Here is a 16,041-nt window from a genome sequence, read left to right as displayed (position 1 = left end):
GTCTACTACAATACGTGTCTTGTCATTAACACATAATTATTTTTTTCAAATATGGAATCGTTGATGCCTATAATTCACTTCTAGGTGATGGAGAGTTTTAATCTCCTGAATATGTAAATGCTTACTGTTGACAACAGCTGTGTGGTAAAACATGAAACGGTTAATTGTGCATTAACTTTCACACACCGCTGTGTAACCGAGCGCCATCCAAGCGCTCCGAAACATTGATTGTCATACAAATTATAATTTTTACAAATTATAATTTTAAAGTGGAAACTAGAGATGAAGAGTTTATAATTAGATACCAAATATATAATATATGTTATAATATATAGTAATATATAAATATCACAAAGGTCTAATCTACATCTTTATTTAAATAAATACAGATCTAAAATATTCAGACAAATTAAGCCAATCTAGGGTAAATAGCACACCGCATAAAATAAGCTAAGGGATTGGTCTTTTCCGTTATCTGTGGTAAATATTGTACGTCAATATACACATTCTCAAACATAGTTTATCGGGTAATCTTCAATAGTTAGGTTATGACCAACTCTAACAGGAGCTGTAAATATTTCTCCTCTTATAATAATCAAAACTGAGTCGAAATCTCTGGAAATACCCGACATCGCAAACACAGGCTCCTCATTTCGGGATAGTATCTTCTATTATAGACCAGATAGATCCGGGTTAGAATGGATCTTCAGTTATGCTTGTCGTAAGAGGCGACTCTCTGGATTGGGTGGTCAGATTCGCTCGCCACATTTCATCGCATATCAGTTGCGTGGGTCGATGCACATGCTCTTGATCACTGGATTGTCTTGTCCACGCACGATAATTAACTGCTGTCGTATGGCTGGAATAATGTAGAGTGCGGCCTAAAACAAACTCATTCACTCACTTCTTTTATATCTGAATAAAAGATATCTAAATTGAAGGTAGAAGTGAAACAAATTAGATTTTCTAACAGTTTTCAATTGAGCGTTACGTGTTAAATAAACATGGAAGACTGTTCTATGTACAGTTATATTTTAAGGACGAAGTAAGAGTCAAACTCGTATAACGCATCTGTTTCTTGTTACCCTGGTAACGTACTGTATAGAGCACATAACCAAATGTACGTACTGTATAGAGCACATAACCAAATGTACGTACTGTATAGAGCACATAACCAAATGTACGTACTGTATAGAGCACATAACCAAATGTGCGTACTGTATAGAGCACATAACCAAATGTACGTACTGTATAGAGCACATAACCAAATGTACGTACTGTATAGAGCACATAACCAATTGTACGTACTGTATAGAGCACATAACCAAATGTACGTACTGTATAGAGCACATAACCAAATGTACGTACTGTATAGAGCACATAACCAAATGTACGTACTGTATAGAGCACATAACCAAATGTACGTACTGTATAGAGCACATAACCAAATGTACGTACTGTATAGAGCACATAACCAAATGTCCATGCTGTTACATATCACTACTACTGTAGCATTATGAATATTTGTATTTATGTGAACAGTCAGAGCAAAATGTATTTTCACTCTCCACATGCGAAGAGTCACAACCAAAATTTAGCATTCATAAAAGGAGCGTCTCATACATCCTACTGTCTAAATTTAAATATTTGACTCCTTCAAACTCAACACAATCGCAAAATTTTATCAGGGTGAATATAGCAAAGGATACCACTCGCAAAATCTGGCTCCAAATGAAAGCCCGTGAATGGGAGTACTGCTGGTAGAAAACAACACGCTTTCCCCTTTGGCGAATACCGATATTGCCACAAAATAGTGATATAGAAGCACATTCTCACGATGCACGCACTGGACTCTTGTCGGGTTACTTTTTTCCACGAGTGAACCCAGTCCATAAGAGTAAAGTGTTCATTGCTGAAGAACGTAGAATTCGTTTTGGACAGTTATATTGGTTGGTGTATAAAAAAATCAACACTTGAAGGATGTTCATTCGCTCTTAATGAACCCCTGGATATATATAAGTAGTGCATGTATTTCATTATGCAGCTTGTATATTGGGAATCGAAAACACACCTCCCCCGAAAGCATTACACGATTGTATTTACGGTTAAAGATAGGAGAATACATTCAATCTTACCTCGAATCTCTTCACTTTCGGATCTGAAATGTTCTTCCTCCCTTGAAGTTTTTAAAGCTCACCTCAAGACCTGTCTCTTTGGGAGAGGTTACTAATTGACTTGAACTGTTGTATGTGCTTAGAGCAACCCATGAGGTGTGGAGACCAGTGCTATACAAAAGTCGTGGTTATTAGGTTTTACAGACTGAAGATTGTATGCAGCAGAGAGGGTTCGGGTGCTCCTGGCACAATGAGGGTGGTACGACACATCATCAGCTAAGGGTCCTTTTCCCGCTATACCCAGTCAAAACAGCAAATGGGGCTTCCCCAGGAAACGTTGCCTAGTCGAACCCATAAAGAACTTTACGGAGAATATGAAGGTTCCCTAACATTGCAACCTTCTGCATTACCCAGAGTGTCAGAAGGGCTGTGCCCCGGGTGGAGAACCCGGGCACTCTCCTGATCTGCGCCATGAGATCTGTTATCAGATATGATCCTTCTGGATCAAGACTCTGAATGTCTTGTCAGCTGCTCCAAAGCAACAGCAAAGGACTAGCACAGCAAAATTGTATTATCATGATTATAATTATTACGAAGTTAATGAGGTAGACGGTCACGGTGTATATGTCATTTACACACATACCACGTGAATAATTACGCTTATGGCTGACGTCACATTATCCGCATCACTCTCCTGTAGCAGTATCAGGCTAAACGACATACACGCGGTTGATCTATGGGGTCGGCAAGAGTCAGAGATTCGACGAGTTCTGATGAAGAAGACGAAGGTTTGTTCATTTATGATTTAATAATTCAGAGATGGTTCGAATAGTTTCATGTTACTCTTGTAGGCAATTACTTACAAAAGAAGGTTTATCCTTAAAACTGCAACGCGATGTGTTATGGGCAATATAAAACACTAGCTACACTTGTCAGCATGTTATAGTATGATAAAACAGGCGGCTTTATGCAAAATACTGCATGGTGAAGTGTCCAGTATAAAACACTAGGCTACGGAACCGTAGAGGAGACATAGGATGAGATTATAAACATCAATAGTATGTCGTGGCCACGATTTCCGGAGAGGGAACATGCTTTAGCATATGTTTCAGACAGATATGGTGTTTACTGATTTACTGACATTCTGGTATGACTATATCATTTGTATCCATTAATCTTTGATATCAGCCTGTCATGGTGTTTTGCGTTATGTGGGCTGTTTACAAGTGTAGATTATGGGAAGACTAGGGGAAGAATTAGGAAACATGCATTGGCATACTGAAAGGTGAAACGTTGCCGAACTCATGAACGAGTCTTGCAATTGTGTTTCTCCAATGGTATTTTTCTGTGGCTCCGCTCAGTTCCACAAGTCATTGTGAAGCCACCCCAACCATTATAGACCTACATGTTGCTGTAACCAGCAATATATACCTGCTATAGAGATCCATACTGTGTATATAGGAACCAGCTGATGTGTCAACAGTAAGTGTAACGGCACATTTATGCCTCTGACTACTGTTTTACTATTTTTGTGATCTACGCGCAACGCGCTGTGAATACATTATCTAGTAATAGTGTCACTGAGCTCTAAAAAATAGATTGGATTTTATAATTAAACTCTATAAAAAGGAAACGCATAGGCTAAAATAAGGAAATGTATTTCGCGTATTTAAGTGTACATAAGTCGACTAAGCTTGAACATAGATGAAGGAAATTCGACACACGGATGAACATGTGTATTGTTGTCATTGTCAGCATTAATTCAGTTCACTCACTGCACATGAGTGGCCACAAGGGGGCGTTCAGATCTGTATCTTGTGACGCCATCCCTGGCAGCCGTCACTGCTTGACACCTCATTGGAGGGGATTGCACAAGCCATCGGATTTTTGCTTGGTGAATGTTTTGTCGTTCTTCCTGCAACGTGTTGGCAAGTTCGGAAATTGTCTGGGGATGATCGTGGCTTGTACGAACGTGTCGATGACGTTCGTGCCGTCGATGCTCCATCGAGTTCAGAGCAGACGATTTTGGAAGGCCAGGGTTTAATTCACGAACTATGAAGGATCTTTATAGCAATATTAATCCTCGTTTAATTATTTCATTTTTAAAGGAATTAGATTTGTTAATTGAATTGTAAATAGACAAATATTTTATAATTGGAAGATTAAATTAGTAACTCAAATCGTTAGTGGCTGTACCCTCAAAGGGGGTTGACGTACTGTAAAATAATTGTCCTCCTGAGAGGTTACTTAAGTCCCAAAACTTTTGAAGTAAATTTAACTTTTCCAGGTTTTTACATCGTAGAATAATTGTTATTTTATTGTATGGCTAGATTTGTCTAAATTGCTAACAGCTGAGGGATGATGTAAATCCAGCTGGGGTCCATGCAAGTAGCAAATGTACTGTAAGTCCCCATGGTCCTCAGTATGATGATCTACCTTCACTTGTTGGCAACCTATAGCTCATTTTTATATTGTATTGTCCTCTATAGATACATTTTTAGGTCTAATCACTAGTTTTACTTTCTACTCTGTGATATTCTAGTTAGTTTTACTGTCCTTCGTTGACAGGTCTTTACAATCTATGTGCTAAAATTCATTTGTATTTTTATAATTAATCGTTCTCGTCACGATATGGCTACAATATTGCCGATGTGACGTTAAATATTAACTTACTCACTCACTTGGTAGGCCAGGGAAGGACATTGACGTTTGCATTGGCGAGATAGGTCACTTGTTACACGAGCTGTGTTGGGTTGAGCTTTTGTCGTAGTAAATCATAGGAAGCTGTGAGGTCACAGGATTTGGTTAATGTAGCCATTTGTTGTAAGATTGCCTTGAATCACCATCAGCTCTGAGCTATCCGTGTGACCCCACACCATGACGCAACAACCACTGAATCAGTTCACCTTTCGAACGCAGACACGATAAACACGTTGTCTCCCATCCCGTTGTTGCAGGACACGCGATTCATCAATGCAACAAACGCGTACACCTCTATTTGACTGCTTGTCAATGACATACTCTATATGTCCCCTGATAAACAGCTTCGAAGTTAATGGTATTTGTGTGTGGCAGATGAATCCAGACCAGCAAGCTATCGGTGTTTGCGATTTAACAGCTGGGTGTTCTCTACAGCTTACAAGGATGAACTGAAGGCGATGCTTACATTGGCCTGGCCTGTGGTAAGTTACACAATAATACAAAATAGTCCAGTTTAAACATAATAACTCTCAATCACCAGTCTCATTCTTAAATCTGATTCCTTCAGACAAAAAGCTAAAACATTTATACTGCTAATGATATGACTGTCTCATTTTTCGAACTGATCCCTTAAGAAAAAAGCTAAAGTATTAATACTACTAATAACAGACTGAATGTGAAAGATTAATGGAAACCAATGATGTTTGACGGTATTTGGTGTGAGGACAAAGGAGTATACAGTACTTAACCTTGATCAATTGAGCCTTTACTGCAACGTTGTGCATTTCTCGAACTATCTTATAATTCTTGTTTCCATAGAATATCATACGGCCATATACAACACACCTTTAAAAGTGATAATCAGATATTTCATTCTATGTTAATATACACTTGATATATTTCAAGGACCATTTTGGAGTATCATGGACAGGAAAGCATTTTCACATGAAAACTTCGACACTGAACGTGCTGGAACTTCGGGTAGTTGTTAACATCGCTTTGCTTATAGAAGGTCATTTGAAAAGACTTCCCCGTCTTGGCTTTCTTCAGATATGGATTCCATAAAATGCCATAAGTTCATTTATCCAGGCTTCTTTTTTGACATTACACAGACTGCGTCGTCTTTACTGGAGCAGTTTATATTCACCATTAACGCCATGTTTACCGGTCACCTGGGCAGGCTTCAGCTGGACGCTACAGCGCTCGGACAGGCTGTATGTTGTGACAAATACTGACATTTTTAATTAGCCAAAGGCGCTTGAGTATCGCAAAGAGCGTGTAGTAGTTCCTGAATTATGCGAGTCATTTGGAGATCACTATACACATTGATTATTCCTGTGGCGGTGGGGTTGCTTAATGGTTAAGGCGTCCGCTGAAGACCGGGTTCGATTCCATATATGGATTATGATGTGTGAAGCCCGTTTCGTGTGTCGTCCGCCGTGATATTGCTGGAATGTTGCTAAAAGCGGCGTAAACTTGAACTCAATTACTAACTGACGGATTATTCCTAATCTGTTGACTTACTATTCGGAAATGAATTAGAGTAACAATCACTAAATAAACAAACCTTTAAGTTATAACTTGAGAAAACGGATAACAACCACCGGGAGGTACTAGGAACAACTACGTTGCGTACGAGAAATGAGAAAACGGTCCCACGAACTGAGGAAAAAGTCTATAATTTTATGTCCTATCTTACATGTTGGTCTTACCAAATGTTTGTTTGTTTGTTTGCTTGCTTGCTTATTGTTTACCACCGCACTCAGCAATATTCCAGCTACACGACGGCGGTCTGTAAATAATCAAGTCTGTACCAGACAATCCAGTGACTGACACCGTGAGCATCAGTCTATGTGATTGGGTCTCGCCAAACGATTTGCCGCCATTTTTGTAAACAGTGGGCAATAAGCACGGGGATGAATATTAGATTATTCAAAGTGAATGAGTTTAGTTTTAAGCCGCTTTTAACAATATTCCAGCAATATCACCTTGGAAGATACTAGAAAAATGAGCTTCACACATTTTACACGAGTGAGGAATCGAACCTGGTTCTTCGGTTTGACGAGCGAACACTTCAACCACGAGGCTACCCCACCACGATAATACTATTTATAACTGTAGGGAATACTTTATAGAGTAGTGAAGGTCCGTTCTCACGGTGCGACTTGTAGTAACAACCTGTAATATCTACAAGTTGATTTGAAAATCGTACATAAATGACTTGGTACGACTCGGAATCTGTAGCGATAATCTCGTCGTTGCCAAGCAAAATGGCGTCATCAAGCGAAGAGGAAAGGCTGGCGTTAATTGCCGTATATTTGGTAAATGAAAAGAATAACAAAACACAAACCCGTTTGCTACTGCGCGAGCCTACCGCCGGTGGTACCTTGTTTACAAAGGGAGTGAACTCTTGCCCTACTGTTTCGACGTTTTTGATAGGTCAAATCCATACGATCTGTCGCATGAAATAGGGAAGTTTCTATTGAACTATGTTAACTAGCTTTCAACTGGTTGAGCGCGTGTCAAGGTTGACAGGACAAGGGTGTTCTCATGTTGCATCTCGGGTCGATTGTACGAGCAGTTAATACATGTCACACCGTGAGAATGGACCTTTAGGTACTACATCCATGTACGATAAACCGTTATGGTTTAGAACTGATCTGCAGCAACCCATGCTTGTCGTAAGATGCGACTAAGGGGATGGGCAATCAGGCTTGCTGGCTATAGATCGACACATCGTCGGTTCTCAATCGGTGCTCATGCTGTTGATTACTGGATTCTCTGGTACAGACTCGATTATTTACACACCGACCCCATATAGCTGGAATATTGCTGAGTGCGGCGTAAAAATAAACACACTTACTCACTCATTCACTCACTCACTCATGTACGAAAGTAGGAACGTAGTACCAGCTGGGTTATCACATCTTATTAGTTATCGGATATCACTATCTGTGATTACAAGGATGCGACACTGCTTTGCATCATTGTGAACACCACTCAGCATATGATAAACGTCAGGTAGTACTTGGAATTTTCTCATGATAAAAACTTCATGACCAAATACCGGAAGTACACGGAATTGTTTTCATAGAATAATCGTTGTGACCACATACTGGAAGTACTCTGAATTTTCTCATTTTATAGACTTCATGACCAAATACCGGAAGTACCCGTAATTTTCTCATGTGATAAACGGCTTCACAGGAACTACTCTGAGTGAATTTTCTCTAAATTCAAAAGGAAATTGTGTGCACATTGTATATAGTGGATGCTATTATTGATGTGAAAATAATATCATGTGTCTATTTTGTTTTCCCAGGAGATTTACTTTTTCTTGTTGAAAAATGCTAGCAGTTTAACAAAGAAACTCTAACAGAACATGACTTTGTTGAAAACTTTCAGTATGAGCACAATGAATTTATCTGACAGAGTAATATACATTTTATATACTTGGCTATCGTCAAACCCAAGATATCTATGAACTGCAATCATCCAAACCTGTGTTCCACAGGAGATATCACTTGTGTGAGATCAGACGATATCTCCTAGAGATATCGCTTTGACAGTAGATTTTGCACAATGCTATGACCTCATGAACCTGGTGACGTCACAATGCTATGACATCGTTGCACTCCTTGATAAAGGTAAGAATATCACCGGCAAGCCTCGGATATTTCTTACTTTATCAACTCGTGTTGATATATTTGATATCAGTAGACACTTGGGTGAGACTCTCTATATACCAATATCAACAGTACATATATGTCCGCCTTATTCCTTCAGGTTTTCGAGGTGTTTGGTTCTTCCATAATGATCGGTATTAACTCAGCTTGTGACACGCTGTTTCCACAGGTACATATGCGGACATTTTTTTTTCCAAATTTAATAGAGCATGAACAAATCACATTTGATGTCTGAATGAACGGTTTGTAGTGACGAATGTGTGGATTATTTATCAAATCGTTCGTGAAAAGTATTAAAGATGTGAATGTGTACAATTTTTCGTATCGATGCATGTTGCGTTCCTAGTTCAGGAAAACTACACAACACAAAGTAGAACAGGGAAAATTCTGAAAAAGAACGGCGTGATAACCGGTGGTTACATGTTAACTTTCTGGAGTGGAATTCAGGGACAGGTGGGAAGTTTATGGGGTGTTGACAGAACGTGTTTATGGTGACTGCATCCGAATCATGATACCTGAAAACGAAAATTACATTGCCTGACTCGTATTTTGGGGGATATCAAATATGAAACTTCCTGATGGTAAACTCTGAAGAAACTGATTTCAACAAATCCAGATCTTTTCACTTCTCCACTTAGTCGATAAAATTGAAATAATCAATCTCTTGGCTTGTGTAAAAATTGTACATGTTAAATGTTTGGTTTCAGACATATGGCAGTACCAACAAAAAGAACCTTGGGATTTTGCTCCAAAGAGGTAGGTATACTTACAGACAAGAACGATTGGTTAATTCACTGAATTGCTACAGCGTCAAATTGATTAAAAACCATAAATGAATAAAAGGATAATACTCACAGCATGTTTACATCTTTGACAAGGTATGAGTGAGTGCGATTTTATGCCGATTTTAGTAATATTCCAACCATATCTTGATGGAGACACCAAACCTGGGAGTTCAGACATTTATGTGGAGAACTGAACTCGGGTCTGCGGTGTAAGGAGCGAACACTTTAACCACTAGGCTACCCTACCTCTCCGAACCGGTTATGGACGCCATTTGATGTCAGATGTCATTGCAAATAACAATCCAAGTGAGCCTCATCTATCTTATGTATGAAAAGTGATGTTCTAGGTGGTGTTATTGTCTCATTTCAGCACTGCTGATCAACATGTTGGCGAGTATTCCTTGCATTGCCCTCTACATCAACGTCGAACGTATACTGTTGGCTTTTGGACAAAACCCAGACGTCTCCAGGTAAACATTGGTTCCTGTTATTCATTATATGACTTTGACTAAACAATCAGTCCAAAAGAAACTGATCGGGTTTGTCTGTCAGTTCGTATTAAACGTGTTCATTGTAAACATAGTTTACTGTATTCGCGAATAGCAATATAACATGGCTTTAACGTTTTAGCATAGTATTACAACAACTACATTTAAATAGAGGTCGTTTGGATAGCCTTGTGGTTAGAGCGTTCACTCGTCACGCCGAAGACCCTTGTTCGATTCCTTACATGGATAACCCGTCCAGGTCCCGGGATAGAATAGGCCTTCAGCAACCCACATTTGCCATAGAATGCGACTATGCATGTCGTAAGAGGCGACTAGCGGGATCGGGTGGTCAGGCTCGCTGACGTGGTTGACACATGTCATCGGTTCCCAGTTGCTCAGAGCGATGCTCATGCTGTTGATCACTAGAATGTCTGGTCCAGACTCGATTATTTACAGACCGCCGCCATATAGCTGGAATATTGCGTAAAACTAAACTCACTCAGTCACTCACTCACTGCACACATGGATACAGTGCGCGAAGCCTAATTCTGGTGTTTCCGCCATCATATGGCTGCAAAATTGCTCATAGCGGTGTGAAACCATATTCATTCGCTTACATTCAAATAGGCTCAACACTTGTCATAGAACAAGAAAGTATGGTAAATAATCTAGTCATGGGGATAACGTCATGTTCACTGAAATGAGAGCAAACATATGCTTCATAATGACTACTGGTCCAGGAGTGTGGAATAAATTTAACTTCTAACATGGTATAACAATAGCATTATATCAATATGTTTTAACAGTGGAGTTCAAATGTTTCTAATTAACTAGACAGAATGGATATCATATGCCTCTATTGTGTGAAACGTGCCGTTTTCATGTATTTGCTGCGTGAAACGCATTTCAGCCACATCTACGAAAGTCCTTGATAATACATCAGAACAAATTTACATACAAATTACATTGGTTTTCGCTCAACGGCAACAGGTGGAATATGTAAGTTAATGAGAGGGGAAGCCGGCTTAGTTTATTGTGATATGGCAGTGTTAACATCTATAACACATACACAGAGGACTGAGACAAAATAAGCTGTTAAAATTTGGGGGATTCGGTTTTCCCTGATCTGACTGTAACCTGTACTTAGTACCGTCCGGAAAATGTACAACGGTTTGATTCGCAGTTTCAGCTTGATCTCGCACGGCCTTGTGTCGTAGCTATCGATCTTGAAATATACTCTACAAAAAAACAGGGGAATGTTTTGTCCGGTGGGGGATATATCGGGATCAGTCAGTGTTGATATGATAATAATGAATGTTTTGAGAGTGCATCACCACTTGCTTCTTATGGCAAGTAGTTTGTTAGTTTGCAAGTTTCATAGTTGTTTGTACAGGAATCACTCATGAAAGCAGAGTGGTGTATGACGTGAAATTTGCATGTGTACGATATTTATTTTCAAACCAAAACAACTACTAGAAACAAACACTAACAACTGTGTGATACAACATGTAATGGTCCACAGGGATTTATCGACCATCAATAAACAGTCAAAATCAAGAATGACACCCCATGCATGTGTGTGCTACTGCATTGTGCACGTGTATCCCACGTGTTGTTTAGGGTGATGATAAAAAGAAATGGCGGGGCGTTCATAAAATGTCTGTCTCTGAAAGGTTTGTTAACACTTATACTTCCTATCCAGATTGAAAGTTCAGGTCTCTCTCCCCCAACTCCCTACATCTCTTGTTTTCCCAGAATAACAGCATTGGAGGTTTTTGTTTTTGGTAGAAAGACCTCTTCACAGGTGTTACTTTCCGTTAGTAAGGCCGCTTCCCAGGTTTTACTTTTCCTAACTTTATATGAACATCAACAATCAAATGTTTGCAATCATTTGAAAAATATCGTTCAAGTTTCAACTCACAACAGAAATGTTTTCCTAAGCGAGACTGGAATCTCAGATCCGTAGACAAACGCTCTACCGCACGACGTAGATGATGTGGTTTATTATCTATTTATAGTTACTGTCATTAAATTGATTTACGCGCGCTTCAGTTATTGTTATGTAGCTTCATGAAATGATCATCTATACATTGAAATTTCCCATTATTGACGGTATATATGTTTGAGAAAACACTTCTCCTCGGGGTCGGGAAATCCCTCGAGGTTTCCCTCCCCCTCCGGTTTTACCCTGTCTACCAAAACCTCGGAGGCGAGTTTTCTCCTATACATAACATAAGATGTGCACGAGATGTTAGACTTACGGGTGCTTTGTAAAACCGGGTCCAGGTGAGTGAGTGAGTTTAGTTTTACGCCGCACTCAGCAATATTCCAGCGGTCTGTAAATAATCGAGTCTGGACCAGACAATCCAGAGATCAACAACAGGAGCATCGATCTGCACAACTGGGAACCGATGACATCTGTCAAACAAGTCAGCGAGTCTGACCACCCGATCCCGCTAGTCGCCCCTTACGACAAGCATTGTCGCCTTTTATGGGAAGCATGAGTTGATGAAGATCTGTTCTAGCCCGGATCTTCACGGGAGCCGGGTCCAGGTTTCCGCGTGTAGCATGGTGTCAGTTGTTATCATAATAGTACCATTACTGTCTCCGTCTCGACCTCAGGGCGGTTTGCTCGTCACACTAAAGATCTGGGTTCGATTCCCCACATGTGTAAAGCCCATTTCTGGTTTCCCTCGCCGGGATGTTGCTGGGATATTGCTAAAAGCGGCGTAAAATCATACTCACTTCGATCTGATGACAAGATGACGTATTTTCCTTTGTATTGTTTCAGACTGTCGGGAGACTACATAACAGCCTCTATACCTGCACTGCCGGTCAGTTTCACGTCTCTGTTATTAAATATAAACACATCTGTTGCTGTAAAAGGCACCTTAACGACATACTTGTAAATGAGTGAGTGAGTTTAGTTTTACGCCACGCTCTAATAGTCAAACTTTATGGTGGCGGTCTGCAATTAATCGAGAATGGGACCAGACAATCTAGTGATCAACAGCATGAGTATCCATCTACGCAACTGGGAACCGATGACGTTTGTCAACCTAGCCAGCGAGTCTGACCACCCGATCCCGTTAGTCGCCTCTTACGACAAGCATGGGTTACTGAAGATCACTTCTAACATGGATTTTCCCGGGACATCACGCTAGGACCATGTAACCACATAAGCGGCAGGACTGGAGTCAAAACGTGATCCTGATATTGTATAGCTGGAGTGCACTTGATGCCAGCCCCTTGAGATTGACACTTGGCACAAATTCCTCCCCGAACCAAAACGCTGTCCGTTCCATATCTTACAGCCTCACATACTCGTACACAACACTGTTCTAGACGTTGTTCCCATTTGTGTCGAGGACCTATGCCCTACCAATGGAAGATAATACTGTTCCGTCTTGTTGAATCTAGTATGTCTGCCAACCTGTCGTAATCGTGGAACACGATGCAGTTGCAAAAGCATAGGTCCTGTGTGAGTCCATTCTCTTCCCACAGAGGTTACTTGTCATGTCTTCCTACGAACCTCTGTTCTGATACAGCCATTTTTCTCGGTTCTCATATAATCCCCCAGCGGCATAAAATGGCAGCAGATTTATCTCCCTTTTTTCTGTCCAATCAGAACACGTGTTACATCGACTTAGATTCAACTTGACAAATGCAAGCAATGTGGAGAAACAAAAATGACATGACTGAGTTCTATCTAGAAGAAACATTCGAGCATCGCGCTCGTGAAGAGGTTCTAGTTTTCACGATGCATCCGGAAATTACCGAGATCTTTCGAAAGATCGCTTTCGAAACAAGGTCGCTGATTGCACTACTAAATCTGATTGCCTCCAACCACGAGTCTTGAACACTCGCACCATGAAAGGGTCGTATTAGAACAGAGGTTACGTAGGAAGGTGTGACAAGTAACCACTGTGGGAAGAGAATGGTGTAAGTCCGTCCAGCTCATACTTTTGATGCCGAGTCGATTCCTGTTGGTTTGCAGGGGCGTAGTTACCATTATAAAAAAACGGGCTCACACATAACTTTTGCTGTGGGCACAGGGGCTTGTAACGCTAAAAAGTGCCATCAGGGTGTATACTGTCCCTGATGGGGTATTAGTACTATAAAAGGGACAGTATATACCCTGATGGCAGCTTTTATCGCTACAAGCCCCGGTGGCTGTGGGCAAGCCGCCAATACTGTCTAAATATAACGCTTCGCAATCTACGGGCTTACACGAAATAAAATGGCTTGCTATGCGCCTGGTTTGCTGGCACCTTCGAACAACTGTCTGCTGGACATGACGTATCTGAATTGGTACCTCATATTGGTGACTTGCAAAGGTGACTGTTTGTTGCACACCGGTTTTCAAATAATGTTGTGGTTGAATTCTCATGCAACTGCCGCCACGAACTGCCCAACATTTAGACTACCCATGACACGCTCGCGTTAATCAGTTAATCACAACATACTCGCTATGTTATTGAATTACACTTTCGATGCTATTAAGCAATACGTATGTTGTATTCCAGCGCACGTGCGTTTGAGTTATTGATGCTGCGCGTGATTGGTGTGTTTCGCTCTTCGGTCGCCAAGACGGCCTACACGTCCCTGCCGAATTGCACCTGCACCCGCACTTGCACCCACACCTGCACCCGAACACGCAAATGCACCCGTACTCACACCCGCTCACGCACCCTCACCATACAATTTTTAATTATGCGGATGCTATGTTACTAATCATGTTCAGTATTATCGTATCGATGCAGACAATGGTTTTCAGGATAAGGTAGCTGAATCATGTAACCTGTTGATTCAGACAATCGTTTTCACGGTATGGCTAAAATATTGCTGATGTGACCTTAAATAGTAACTCACTCACTCACTCATAATGGTTTACAAGATATTCTATTACATTTAGGTATATGCAGCATTCAGCGTCATGTCCAAATACCTCTTTGCTCAGGTAACGCATCTTAGGCTATTCTTTATTATTTAATTAGTTTGCTACTATCATATTGATTCAAGGAGCATAGTTATATACTGAAACGCAAAAGAAACGTTGTTGGAGAATGTGTAATAAAGTACCGACTTTCATCAGAGAAGAACGTCGACAAAACAGGAATAGTTCAGTCACTGACTGGTCGCTGGTTGCTTTCATATGATACATCGAGTTGTTTCTGTGGCCCTGGTCTTGCAGGTGTTGCTGGGTGGTCCTGGTGGCTTGTTATACGGGGTCGACCACTACGTGGACGGTCATCAGTGCTACTGGTGGCGTTGTATGGCGGTCAAAGACGTTCTGTCGTTCGTACGCTGCAATTAAAGTCATTAGCAATGACTCGAGCACGTTGACCAACGTGTGGACGTCCAATGGCTTGTTGTCGTTGATGCCATAGCTGCTATGTTCAGAAAACAAGTGAACGACTGCCATTCAGGCCGGACATTTATGCCTGAAGGCATGCATGATGCACGTGCATCTCGATTTTAATGTTGTGTTGTGTGAACTCTGGCCTTTTCAGAAACAAAATCATTTCAAACCTCAATCTCCAACAATACTTCACATACTATACGACCACGGTTCCTAGTTCTCTCAAACTTGACTTCCGGTGTATATTTGAAAAAACAAATAGGTTCAAATACTCCATTGATGCTTAAATGTCATTTCCAATATTACGCCGTTTCTTTTTCCTTTTAGTATACATCTATGAATCGAAAACCTTTACCTCAGTCTGCCTGTTTCTGTCCAATGTATATTGCACGTTACGTTGTTTCTGTACGACCAAACCCAAATCGAAGCTTAATTCCACGCTGGCCATCATCAGCGGAATATGTGAGCGGCTTTTGTTTTACGCCGCTGTTTCCAATATCCAAGCAATATCAAGGCGGGGCACATTGGGCTCCACACATTGTACTCATATGGGTACAATCCGTGTCTACTGTGTGACGAGTGAACGTTTTAACCGCTTGCTAACCAAACGCCTCTTCAACGTAATGAGGGATGCACTTGTCATAATTACAAGTTGGGAACCTTTCATGCATAGATGGTGGTACTTTATCTAAGATTTCTTATGGCTTCGGAAAGGGCGGGTCGCTTTCGCTTTTATTTTGGGTATAAACACTCTGGGGTGAATAACATTTACTATGCTAGCGAATGTTTTATATCGTTCAAAGGATATTTCCTCTTAATACTATTTTAGCAGGTTTATATTTCCGTTTTATTTCTTGTAATATTTTCAATCTAAAATGTTGATTTAGCTATCCATATTCGTGTTTA

General features: G+C 40.6%; 1 protein-coding gene across 1 annotated transcript; it reads left to right on the top strand.

Annotated features, from left to right (window-relative positions):
• Positions 1-2,850: 2,850 nt before the first annotated feature.
• On the top strand, positions 2,851-13,316 carry LOC137257495 (multidrug and toxin extrusion protein 1-like). The gene is made up of 7 exons (XM_067794823.1): positions 2,851-2,902; positions 5,190-5,296; positions 8,601-8,669; positions 9,208-9,256; positions 9,656-9,755; positions 12,565-12,607; positions 13,278-13,316. Exons 1-7 carry the CDS (start codon positions 2,851-2,853, stop codon positions 13,314-13,316), a joined length of 459 nt encoding a protein of 152 aa, XP_067650924.1.
• The last annotated feature ends 2,725 nt before the right edge of the window (positions 13,317-16,041 follow it).

This window comes from Haliotis asinina, chromosome 12, assembly GCF_037392515.1.
Source record: "Haliotis asinina isolate JCU_RB_2024 chromosome 12, JCU_Hal_asi_v2, whole genome shotgun sequence".
Lineage (NCBI taxonomy): Eukaryota > Metazoa > Mollusca > Gastropoda > Lepetellida > Haliotidae > Haliotis > Haliotis asinina.
Note: the sequence above shows the minus strand (reverse complement) of the source record. Positions and strands in the feature narration are given on the sequence as shown.